We start from the raw sequence: 13,144 nt of genomic DNA, 5'->3' as shown, positions 1-13,144 counted from the left end.
AACCTTGTATGATTGCGGGGGAAAGGGGAATGTACGGTAGAGAGGGGAAGAAATCGCCTCCTCTGAGTCTCATCTGCTGAGAGAACCATGGGGTGGGGGTAGCAGCATCTCGGTTTGATCCTCCAGTGCTTTTGTTCGTAAGGGGTAACAGCCTCTCCTGAGCATCCTCTGAATTAATATTATCTCGGATGGGGAAGGATGTGTTGAGCGTGTTGTGTGCTGAGCGACTCCTCCGCTCAGTTAATGGAGAAAAGACGGCATTTCTATTATCTGGTTAGATACAGCCATACGGGGAAGGGATTTTAAAAGCAATTTCACAAGGCCAGGAAGCTCCCTCTTCCTCCCAGGTAGGCAGGGGAAGGAAGGTAACTTCCTCAGCCTCTTAGAGCGAATTCACCGTTGCATGGGAGTCGGAAAAGAGATCTCATTGGAGTGCGAGATCGGAGAGGGAACTTCTTCTGATTCTACAGAAATAAGAAATCTCAGTTAATGCTCTGGTGATTTCTGCGAGATTTTAAAAAAACAGAGGACTCGTGGAATCTGTCATAGGAGCGTTTTCCTCTCCTCTAACAAGCAGTGACAGTCTAATTACTGGAGCTACGAGCAGCTGTCGAGTTAGCCGGAGAGACAGAGGAGCTACATGTGTTCTACCCGGCCGCCGGCACCGAGCCCCCGCAGCAGGCTGAGGCAGCCGTACCGCCGCAGTGTCCCTCAGAGAGCTCCCGATAGGAAACGGGAGCGGTTTGTTTCCTTGCGAGCGCTGCCTGTGAGCGCGGGGGGTTCACGCGTCGCGCACCGTCAGCGCGGGGCGGGGTGACAATGAACTCGTACGGGAGCCCTGAAACTGCTCCAGCCCTGGGGCTGCCCTGGCGAGGGCTCCGCTGGCCCTGGCGGAGTCGGAATTCGGTAGAACACCTTGGCACGAGTTTGCCGCTCTTCCTGTCCTCTCAAGTTCCTTCCACCATATTTATGATCTTTAATGACATTCTACTTCCCATTTGCATTCAACCTCCTCTGCCGGGTTGAGCTTGTGTGGAAGAAGGAGGGAAGGGGAGGAATACTGAGCCTCCTCTGGTGAGTGTAATAAAGCAGATGTCCCTGCTGGCAGCAGCAGCCGCCTCCAGGAAAGCTGTATAAGGGGGGCCCGTTCAGGGACCGCACTCGCCTCCCACTTCGAGTCGCTCACAACTGCTTAGCGTGAGATTTATTTATTTATTTATGATTGTTTATTTAAAAACTAAGCTAGTGCTCCTCGCAGTGGTCTGATCGGTGAGCCTATCTGGATGCCCTCAGGCAGCAACAGTTTTAGGCACGCAGGATTAAACAGCTTCCTAAAACGCCGCACTAGGCAGGAGCCCTCACAGTGGGAGATGGATGGGTTCTGCTGGTCGACGAGACTTTGGTCAACCGTGTTCCCCCCACCTCCTGCCGCCCTCCCCGCTGCGCCCCGGCTGCGGCGGAGCCCAGGCTGCCTCCGGCAACAAAGAGCCTGGTCCCCGCGCGGGGACTCGGGCTCCCGGCTCTGCCAGCTCAAGGGCTCCTGGGGAACCGCATCCACGCGTGGGGGCGGGGGGCAGAAACAGATGACTTTATTTCCTTCAAAAGTGATTCGCAGTTTGTGCATCTCTTAATAACGCGAGCTTCCGAGCTCGAATTTCACGGTTGAGAGGACGAGTCGGTGCCGTGCGTCGGGCTGGCTAGAGATGTGCGAATCCCCTTCTCTCCTCCCAAGGCTGGAACTTGTGCCTCTCCCGGGCACCACCCCCAGCCGTGCTCTCCGGGGAGGTGCTTCACATTCCGCACGGCGCGGCCGCGGCCGAACATCGCCTCTTCAGCGCTGCGCGCCGACAGGGTTTAGAGCTCCGAAGAGTAACAAACTCTTCCTCCACGTCATGGAGCAGACGTGCACTGTACAGTGCTGTTTATCACCGTACACTCTGTTGACAGCCTGTCACAAACATGACGTGTTTAAAATAGAGAAAATAATTGCAGAAAAAATCCATTTCTAAAAATTACGCAGGTGTTAATTCTTCCAGAAATTTGTCACCTGCAAACAAATTTTTAAAAAGAAAAGGTGTTGTGCTCTGCTGCTATGAAAATATTAATGCTGATTATCAATATCAGGGCTAAACTCTATATTCAGTTCAAATGCAAAAAGCAAGCACCCTTTATCATTAATTTAAAATACTTGGCAACACCCCTATTTATAAATTTGATATCAGTAAATCCAGAAAATGTGCAAACTTTATCAGACTTCAATGTTTCAACTAAACACAAATTTTAATTGCATTGAGAAAGCCACTATATTCAGGTTAAAAATAAATTCACTGAGATTTGGGGGGTTAGGTTTTCCCCTTTCCTTTCTAGTCTGTACCAGACTTGGGCAATCCATCATAGCAGACCAGAAGGGAAGGCAAACAATCTTTGGTATTATTAGTTTTGGGGAAAGTTTAACCTTTTCTATCCTTCATATTAATATAACCCGTTCCCTGAAAGCATTTTTAGTAATTATTAATGCTATAAAGGTACATGAACATGATAACTTTTTTTTTAAAATAACATGTAACAGATATTCATAAAATCACTGCTGTTCCATTTTGGCAAAAGGGTAATTTATATGTTACTTTTGATTACTCGCTTTAGTAAAAAATTCATCTGGGAAAGTCAGCCATTCATTTGCATTACTAGGGTACAGGCCTATCCTAATTCTGGCACACCTGGATTCAGCTATAATGATAATTTTACAATAATCTGAATTAAGAGGTTCACTACTTGGAAATTATATAACATAATTGAAAAATGAGGGCCTGTTTCTCTTCCTGTTTACTTCAGGGAGAACATAATCACATCACTGGACATTGTCAAAAAAATCCTAGCATTACACTAATTTTTGCCAGCCAGATTAAGGCATTAATCCTGCAAGTCTACATTCATAAATATAATCACAACTTCAGGTCTATTCAGGCAAAGATTAATTGTGAAAAAAAAAAAAAAGTTTTTGGCATCACTCTCAAAGTTAATAGTGAAGCATAACAAGCAAAAATGTGAATTACAGTACTGAGTGACTTAGTTTCATTTTGCCTTGTCAAAAGACAACTAAAAATGTGCTTATCTGACAAACAATTTCAGTCATGAGTTCTTGTTACAAGAAGTCTTAATTCTTAAACTCTTATCATATCTATTGAATAAAAAAATGTATAAATGTATGCAAAAACAGTGAACCATTGAATTCTCATACATTAAGACTGTACTTTAAAGTGGGAATTGAGATGCCGAAGAAAATCTTCCTTAGATGTTAGAGATGGTGGGAAAACTTCTCGACAGAATTCACATATTCCACACTGATTCAGTTCAGAGTCTGCATATGCTTGTGCCAGCGAATCATTGTCTTGAGGCTGCCAAATGGGCTAAAAGAAACAGAAAATTATTATTGCTGAGGTTTTCATTATGCTGTAGTTTACATTTATATTTAAAAAAATATCTGCCTCTTTAAATTAGGATTCCTTCACACCTGCCTGGCCAGAGACGTTAACTAGAGAGTTCTCATTTAACAAAAGCAAGATAGAGCTTTTTTTTTTAAAGTTCTGTAAACACACTATCCTTGCAAATATTTAAAAATACCTTGGTATCTATTAATGATAAATATTGCTATGAGCAGAAGTCTGTAATATCAGTCTGGTACATATTAAAGCTTTTCTTTAACTCTGCATTTCAGTATTTTACTGTAGAAATCATAGTACACAATAGCCATTGAGCAGAAATGAGAAAATATATTTTTACCTTAGAATAAAATGTTTCTTGTACAGAGTTAATATGATTCATATTTTATTTCCATTCTTATTCACATATAACTTGTTTTCAGTTTACTTCCAAAATAACTACCATGTCGTGGCTTAAGGTACTTTTTTGCTCTGGCTGCCTTTTAGTGTAAGTGTGTCACAAACAATCTTGTTTGGGATTCCTCCTGCCATGACAATGTCAAACTCACTGGAACCATCTGAACATCTATCCATGCAATCGGGCAATTCTATAAACTACGTTGTATTTGGTTCAGCAGCTGCACTGCTCTTGGTCCCTGAGCTAGTTAGTTTCAAGCCAGCAAGTCTGTTTATTCAACATTCAACATCAAGGCACTTAAGCCCAGAGTCTAAGTGTACACTATTTAGAATCGTACCAACTAGGAATCAAAAAGACTTCTATCGGTTTTCAAAGTTAAAACTTAAGTTTCGTAACTTTAGTATTAGCAACACAAGATCAAATAGTTGCATTATATGGCCAGGACAATCAGGTTTTGAGTCAAATGAAAACCAAATGCATCCTGTTGAAAGTATGAAGTAGAAAGAATGGCAGCAAGCTGCTATAAGCTCTATGTGGGGATGGAACTTAGAAGAGAGTGTGCCCTACAGGGTTTTTTTGGCTCATTTTTTTCCTCTTGCTTCATTCATACATGGGAAGGAAGGCAAGGAAGAATACAAAGTCATTACTTTAGAAGATTTAAATTTCTTGATACTGATACCCAAGATTTTTAATTTTCAGCTCTTCTTTAAATTTCATAATGCCAAACAGTTAGAATCTATTGTTTATTTCTCCTACAGCAACCCACTGTACAGCTAAGCTGACTTTCACAATGGTTAAACCTTCTGTTTAAACCACCCTGAACTTCTTGGGAGTCAATTTCCTGCCCATTCTGTATTTAAACAGTGTTTAGCTTATCACATAGCAATAGCAGACTTACTGTCTTTCATTATGGTCAGCAATCCATATAATTAAATTGACTAATTAGTAATTAAGTGCAATCACACCACTTTTTTCAGCTCAAAGAGTCTACTTATTGTATGTTGCTGGTGTAAATTGCATATTAAATCTATCTAGACACTGACACACTTAAACAAGTTAACGCACTTAAACACACTACATAAATGTGTTTAGAATTATTTGTTTCTGATATGATGTAAAACACTGTTTGAAAAGAAGATAAAATAGTATTGTAAAAACTATTTGTCATCTTGGAAACATAACAAGGGGAGGTACCCATCCAGCAACCCACACACACAGGCACTTAACTTCCATTTCTTGAAGCTTCTGCTTAATATCCTTGTCAGGACAGGGATCTATATAAGCAGACATTCCATTTCAAAAACATTAATGTTGAGATTAATAGACTACTGAATTGCTTTTAAAATCATGAACATACTTAGAAGTATTTTTGGGGGAAACAACTCTCTCAAACTGCAAATACCAATAAACATGTGCATCTATATGAAAGTCTCAGCTAAATGTAGTCTGTAAAATCCTAGGTTCACTAATATCCATGTTTATTTTAATCTACTGCTCTTTTCAGTCACGTTTTTTTTTTTTTTTTTAAGTTACATTCTAAGAAAACAGTACTGAGTTTTTAGATTTAGTATCCACATAGAAGGAAAGAGCTAAATTTATTACACCAACTGAGAGCAGTTCCAAGAACTAGCTGTTGCCAAATCTATTGCATTTATGGGGTTTTCCATTTTATAAGTTAACATATGTAGTAAATACTTGAAAGTTTTATCTACACTAGGAAAAAAGAGGTATATTATTCTCTCCTTTTTGGCTTTTCCTTAATTTTGGGAAGGGATGATAGAAGCTGTAAGCAGCATAACCACCCTCTAGAAAGGCGGTAAAAATACTAAGAACAAGTTTATACATAAATTTTGCTAAGGTCAACACAGTGAAAAGGGCATGTATACAAGTAACTTTAAAAAATTACTATTTTAATTTACATATATATTATCTGTGACCAAATCTTTAGCAAAATTTACAGTCAGAAAAAACCTCTAGAGCTGAGTCCAATTAATTGGGAAAAATACTTAAAACCTAGTTTGAAAGCAGCTGAATAAAGGTGATGGATATTTAAATATACTGATATACACAGATGTACATTTAAGGGAGTCTAAAGTAATACTGGCTTGTTTTAAACAAACTTCTGAATAAGAAATAACATTTTAATCAATGCAGTGCTATTGTAGATATGACTTTCAAATACCAAACAATTCACCATTAGCTTTCCTTTTCTCTGAGTGCTAGCATTAGTACTTTTTTCTCCACATTATTAACATTTTAAATGCTGGCTCCAAATTAATTCCCTTATTTTGCAAAAATACCAATGGTCAAAGGCTTACTGCTATTCAAACACTGTTCTGTACTTTTTGAGCTGCAGACTCCCCTATCAATTTATAACTACATACCAGCTGTTTCACTTGCTGTAATGTACAATGCAGGGTGCCATCTATTGAAAAATGAATACACAGACTAACTAGTAAAAGAACAGGCTGGAGAGGGAATACAAAAAAGGAGGATAGTAACAAGCAATGGAGTGAATTATTTGCAGTTCCACAGGAATTTTACTAGCAGTAAAATAAATGTGGTAATTTGTTTAACTTAGTCACAACTTTAATGGGGGACCCAATGAAAAATACAATAAAAACTGTAATTAATAAGTTGGTAAAGAATTGAGATCTACATTACAAATAGGTATTTAAAATAGCTTTTGAAAAAATCATGCTTATAGCAGCAATCTTTCAATGCTTTAAAATTTTCACTCAAAAAGTGGTTTGCAATAGAAAATTAAACTAGACTGGGTAAATTTTAGGAGAAGAAAACATTAAAGCTATAATGGTCTACAACACTTTCTAGATGCTGGTTTTGCAGGTCATGCAGTGACCAAATGGAGAGGTAAAGCTCTTCTGCTGCACATACCTTGTCATTAGGAAAGAACATAAACTTCATCCATGTAAATGATAAAAAATAAGTGAATTCCACCCTCACAGAATTTCGAATTATCACTATTTGCTTATTCTTGAAAATCTGTCCTTTCACAAGGTACCAGAAAACCCACAGAAATAAAAAACCAAACAAACACAAAATCAGTCCATAAAGCTCCGTAATTTTGCCAGCTTTCATCTGAGACAGGATGTTTCACAAAAGAGGCAAAGTATTCAGAGACATGAGTGTCAGAACATGCCAATATGTTTTACTGTATTACAGCTACTGGGCCTTGTTTTCAGAAGCTTCCATGAACTTCAGGCTATAGCTGAAATTTAAGCCCAAATTATGTACATAAACCTAAAATAAAGTATTTTAGCGATCTTTCCTTCATTCAAAAAAAATTATGTTTTTTGCCTACAATGACAAAAATTTAAGCTTCTTAGAGCTGAGGAATAGGGTGTTGTTGATACCTCAGATTGAGACAAAAAAAAGTAGCTTTTTTTCATAGTGGAAGTATTTATCCGTTTAGCTTTTTAATTGGTTCATTTTTCCAATTCTCTGCTGTACATGAAAAACAATTAAAACAAATGTGTGCCCTATACAACTGAGATCAAGGATAGAAAGAAAGCAATCTAGGGGGCAATTTAGGATTAATGACAGCTTTGAAATAGATATAGAAGCAATTAATATCTAGATGAACTGAAATTTGTAAAAACATCCATATGTCTGCTTATATTCCTGATGTTTCACTGGAACAGCATCTTGAACACATTCAGCAGTATTAGGAAGAAGAAATGACAAGAGATATTGTCTTAAAAAAGACTGATCAGCTTTCTTAGAGAATATATTAATCCAGTCTCAAAGATCTTTGTAAAAGGTGTGTCTGAATCATTATCAATTTTTGAAATGTAGAATATTTATAGAAAGATACCTGATGAGGACCTCTGACGGTTGTTCCAGCAGCTTCTAAAGAAAAAATTATTTCAGGTACACCTTGGTTTGTGTGCTTAGGTACAAACGTGTAATCACTGTCTGTTGTTTTTAAACATGGTTTGTCACAGATATTTTCTATGGGCATCTTTGCATGATCTGAGGGATTTGTTTTGTCAACAGTAGTTAAACTTTGCAAAGCTGAGGTCATGAGATCAATGCCATGAGCTTCAAATGAGTTAGGTTCCAATTTACTGAGGTTAACAGCACGGTCTCTGTGCTCCAGGTTAAAATGATGATCTTGAAGCATGTTTTCAGATATACCAGTACAAGGAACTGTTGGTTTTTCCTGAGTGCTCTGCAAGAAAGCAGAGTCATTGTCTGTAGGTGGAAACTTGACATTAAATTTAGAAAGTGATTCTACAGAGTTGTTGTCCTCATCTTGGCCCACTCCTCTTGGTGTGATAGATGTGATGCATGATGCACCTCTATTTATATCCTTTATAACCCGAGGCTTAAAAAGCTCTTCTGCTTGTTCATCAGTTTTATCTGTGCACTGTATCGGCATGGAAAACTGTATTTCTGTGAAGAAAGAATGAAGAAAATATTAAATAGTCCATTGAAATATAGTTATTAAAAATGTGGTGTTGGTGTAATTTTTTTTGTCTTTCTGCCCTGCTTTTTTAACAGTTTATTTTCTCTTCAAAATCAGATTGAGTTGTAGTTCTCTTTCATAAACATTAGTTCTGACACAAAAACTATCAGAACAGAAATAAAAGGAAATAGTCCCTTCCCATAATTATATTCTCTTTAATTTATGGCTATAAACATTTTCATTTTATTGAAAATTATGTTGTCCCATACTCTTAACACATACTTGCATATTCACTGAAGTGTTCTGGCAGAAATAGAAGCTGGAACCCAAACCACTTCACACAGTGCCAAGAACATGCTAGGCACCATGAGCACGATTTTAGAAGGTATTCAGGTACCCAACTCCCACTGGTTTCCAAATTAGTTAAATATTTAAACTGAATAGCTATTCAGAAATGGGACCATGTTTTCCCTTTGTTTCAAGAATTCACCCTTAATTTTTGGCACTATATTAATAAAAATGGTAATGGTTACTCCTAACCAGGTGAGAGAATAACATCAGTTAAAACTAATTGTACAGCAGCCTTCTGACAATGGAACATGGAAGTAACAAATCAAACATTAAATCTATATAGCTTTTGTCATGTATACCTTTACACAGTTGATTTAAGCACTTCTTTTCTAATCTACATGGCTTACATCATGTATGGATTTTCACACAGTTGGGTTAGGCACTTTGTTGGGAATCAAAACCATTCGTGTAAAGTAAGTTGCCAAACACACTTCCTCCAAAATTCCCACCCCTAAATAATGAAGTTATTAGCACACAATCAGACTACCACCATACAGTTCAGACAGAGCAATTTGAAGCAACGAGATACCTGTTAGCACTTAATGTAACAAAACTTCAGTAATGGGTGACCTAAATTAAAATCAAGTGCTGAAATCAGCATCTTTTGCTTCAGCTGTGTGCATTTGGCAGGTGTTTATTGAAATCACTTAATATATTGAGTCTGATACTACGATTAAGAAAAGTTAGTAGAGAATACCCATAGTAGCGTACATTGTATTAAAGGTAAGCATTAGCAGAACTGGACATTCAGGATCTCTCACAGTTTCAAAAAAAATCAAGCCTTCCCTATGTCTTCAGGAAGTGTTGGATTAAGCTTTTGTCCCATATAAGAAAAAAGTCTGTGCAAGGAAGTCTAGAAAATAAGTCCTCTGACTCTCCTCAGTCCTGCAGTTTTCCTCTAACAGATATGGGGCTAGAGGCATTCATAGCAGACATCTTTTGAACTGACAGCTAAATTAAAAGCAAGCAAGAGCTGTCATTCACACAGTATGATGGGATATCACATGTAGTAAGTGCCTGCCTCTCACTCCAAGGGACAAAACAATTACAAGAGCCATTGATGTGATGACTGTCTTTTATAGCATGTGATTTGGAGCATTCGTCATAGAATGCCAAAACTGGCGGTGCGTTTTCTTGGTGAAATACTGAGCACCATGTGAACAGACTTGAAAAAGGCAGATGGTAAACAGTGGAAGTACTTCTATGTATGTGTAATTTGCAGTATTTTCAAATATAAAGCAAAGCTTTCAAACAGTTGAATCACAATAAGAGCTTAAGTATGATATTACCAGTTTCAGGTTCTGGCTTTATCTTAAATATACTCAGTTGGTCTGTTTGTTCTCTGGCTAGCATACATATTCGATGACACTCTTCTTTCATGTCCTGGAAAATAGTCTCCAGATTCTCTCTGGAAGATCAAAATTGTAAATTAAAGAGTAAACCAATTCAGCTTGTTGTGACCTTTAATCTAGTCACACCCACAAACCAGAGAGAAACAATAGTATAAGCTACTTTTCTTGGATACCTTGTTCCTCAACATATGTATATATTTTTTGTTCTCCTCAGTAAAAGCAAGCAGAAAAAAGAAAATGAAACGTTGTCAAAGAGTTGTTTAGTCATATCATACCATATATATTTGAACATAGGAACTGACCCTGCAAGGACCACCCTCAAAAAATCCAGCCTTTCAGTTCTTTCAGGTATTTTGTGGAAGAGTTTATCATTCCCAAGCGTACTGTTTCCACCTCAGTTCTAGGGAAAATAAGATGCTGCCACTATGAACATTGTTTTATTTTGTTGCCAGAGCACTTCAGACTGCAGAAGAAGGAACACACAAGCATTTGTTATGGCTCTTTCCTTCTCTGTCTGCCTGGCATTTTTGGGAGGAGTTTGTGAACTCATTCCCTCTGGTTTCATACAATATGATATGACTTTTCTTTTTATTCTGACACATTTATTGTATTATATCTTTTCCAGAGTATCATATGGGAATCTGATATTTAGTTATCTGCACTGAGAATGGTAAAAATAGTTCATGCTGGTGTGAGTTTATTTCCCCAAAGGCACTGTTATTTAGTTACTGATGCATCCATAAAATTCCACTGTGAAATTTTAATAAACTTGCTGAGTAATTTATATTTTTAAGCACAATATAATGGATTTTATAAAATGAACTTCGAAGATGAAAAAGTGAAGTTGCATTTGTGTTCTCTTTTGCATCTTTTCATCAAAATATTTCAAAAGGGATTTTTCTTTAATCCAGTGAATTGCTTCCTTTTTATTGCTTATTCATACAGCAATCTGTGTTCCTACTTCTATTGTGTTTCTCTTTCTGAACACACAAATGTCTATTTGTATCCCATTTGAAAAAAAGATCTACAGAAGTAATTAGAATTATTACTGTTAACACGTTCTGATGATTTTCCAGATGTTTCGATAGATAAATTAAAAAATTACAGTTTCTATTCACAACTTAAAAATATAGCTATGATTAGATGAAGCAGTTTTAATTTGCTAGATATTTGTGATACTATAATCTTACTAGTGTAAGATTACCAGCAATCTTACCAGTCACATACCTCTTTCCAAGAAAACAGTAAAGTAAGGAAGCTATTTGAGAGCAGAGGGACAGAAGACAGGTAAAGGTTTTTAATTTTTTAGATATAAATCAAAAAGACAAGTCTTTCTCACATTACAGTCTTATTTCCTCTCTTTCTTATAATAAAAAAGTAGTGAGCCAGACTAAAGATCCACGGGTTCACCTAGCCTATGTATGGGAGTGGTCAAAAGCAGATGCCTAGGTAAGAGAAGAAGAAGAAAGCAAGAAATTGATACTTTCCCTCAATATTCCCCTAACGTCACCTTAGGCAATCTTCTATTTGACCCCAGCAAAGTTGTTAGAAGTGGCATTACTCGCTGTCCTTTGAAAAATACAAACCTAAAACTTTGTTCAATATTTTTCTGAAATCACTGGCAGAAGAGGAAATCTACTGCTTTTAATGCCTTGGCCATAGCAGGGGCTTGCTGCCTTCAGCTTACAGATAAACTTGGTTTCAAACTATCTTATTTGGGATGGATCAGGCCAAGAATTATTCCTTCATGTTGCCTATCAGAGCGCTTCCTGTGTGCTGCCATCAGTTAATCCACAATGGCTGTACATTCCCGTCCAGAAGAGGTAATGCAAGGCAGTGAATGCTTATCCAAACCCCAGCATTAACATCCACTGCTGTTTCCCAGAGTTTAACCTCCTGCTGAACCGAGCGGATATCTTCCTCCCTCCCAGCTTAGCCCTCCATACTTGTAAAGCCCCAGCTATGATTCCACATAGTTGTTGGCTCTATTATCTTCCTGCATTAGCTCTTTGACCTTTGATGCTGCCCCTTCCCGACTCCCTGCCCAGCCAGTTCTTAAGGTACTGTGTAGAAAAGAGGGCAATAGCTGGCCTTACTTAATTGCAGAAAAGCCAAAAGCAAATTTTAAAAATGCTGCAGAAGTATTTACCTTTCAGGTGAAATACCAGAGATCCCTAGAGATAATTCAGGCTTATCTGGAACAATTTTCTTACTTTTCACCTTGAAGTAAAATATGAAAATATTGAGCACGTTAGCATATTAATTTTGCACTTCACCTTGATATGAATAAAAATGTCATGGGTCCTTCACCTAGTCCTGTTGAAAGCTCTCAAAGCATTGTCAAAATGACAAAAGCAGTTTGTGTGAAATTCCTAGTTCCTTTTAGGTTAACTTATTAACTCAGTGTGGCATTTCTCTGCTCATACTCCCTTGAAATGGAACTAGTTCTAAGAATATTGCTTGATTGTAATTAGTTTTCAGTCATGTATAAGGTAAGAGTCTGTCTTCTGTATAAGCTTGTTACCCAGCTATTTTACCTCTTAAAAATCAATTTATTCACTGAAAATTTCAATGAACACATCAGAAGCTAATATGTCAGGAGTTCTAGCAGTTTTTAAAATAAGTTATTAACTTTGACTACCACCGTGTGGTTCACTCCAGTATTACATAGTTTTACATCTGCCAGGCATTAAGGGAAGTTTTCATCATAACCAGTCACTAAGCTGCAGTTCCACTAGAGCTACATTACCAGATGGCCTGAGTAGTTCATATGTGCTCCAAATCAGACACGAACTTGAGCATGCCTGCCAAATCAGCTGATTTCAAAGATGTGCAAGCTTGGAAGTCTGTATAAGCTGATCCGTTGCCTATAACCACAGGCGGGTCTTACCTGTAAGGCTGAAGTGCAGCTGCAGCTCCTGTAGATGCATTTGAGCTGCGTTACACCCAGCAACACAGGATGTAAGTCCTTGCCACAGTAAACTAAGCAATGCTCAGGAAGTCTAATAGCAACAAGTTCTGTGTTGCTGTGCTCTTATGCCTACCTATGTTCACTTTAAATTAGGTAGCTAAAATGTGTATACATGGTTACATTCACATCAATGACTGCACTCTAGCTATTCCACAAGGACAGAATAGCACCCTGGATGCTATTCTGTAACAAAAATAGGGTGGC

The 13,144-nt window shown here is 37.9% G+C and overlaps 1 protein-coding gene across 4 annotated transcripts in view; it reads right to left on the bottom strand.

The window, feature by feature from the left end:
• Positions 1-1,202: 1,202 nt before the first annotated feature.
• Positions 1,203-13,144, bottom strand: part of TANK (TRAF family member associated NFKB activator) — a 28,738-nt gene continuing 16,796 nt past the window's right edge. For 3 of the 4 annotated variants that reach the window (XM_038142886.1, XM_038142889.1, XM_038142888.1), the window contains 5 exons: positions 12,119-12,189; positions 9,907-10,025; positions 7,673-8,253; positions 3,239-3,407; positions 1,203-2,047 (listed from right to left, as the gene is read on the bottom strand). In XM_038142886.1, coding sequence (XP_037998814.1) covers positions 3,240-3,407; positions 7,673-8,253; positions 9,907-10,025; positions 12,119-12,189 — 939 coding nt within the window. In that variant the 3' untranslated portion in view covers positions 1,203-2,047; position 3,239. The remainder of the gene's footprint in view (positions 2,048-3,238; positions 3,408-7,672; positions 8,254-9,906; positions 10,026-12,118; positions 12,190-13,144) is intronic. The other variant, XM_038142887.1, reaches the window with a different exon arrangement.

Source organism: Motacilla alba, chromosome 7 (genome assembly GCF_015832195.1).
Source record: "Motacilla alba alba isolate MOTALB_02 chromosome 7, Motacilla_alba_V1.0_pri, whole genome shotgun sequence".
NCBI lineage: Eukaryota > Metazoa > Chordata > Aves > Passeriformes > Motacillidae > Motacilla > Motacilla alba.
The sequence above is the reverse complement of the archived record's forward strand: the minus strand, read 5'-3'. Positions and strand labels throughout refer to the sequence as shown.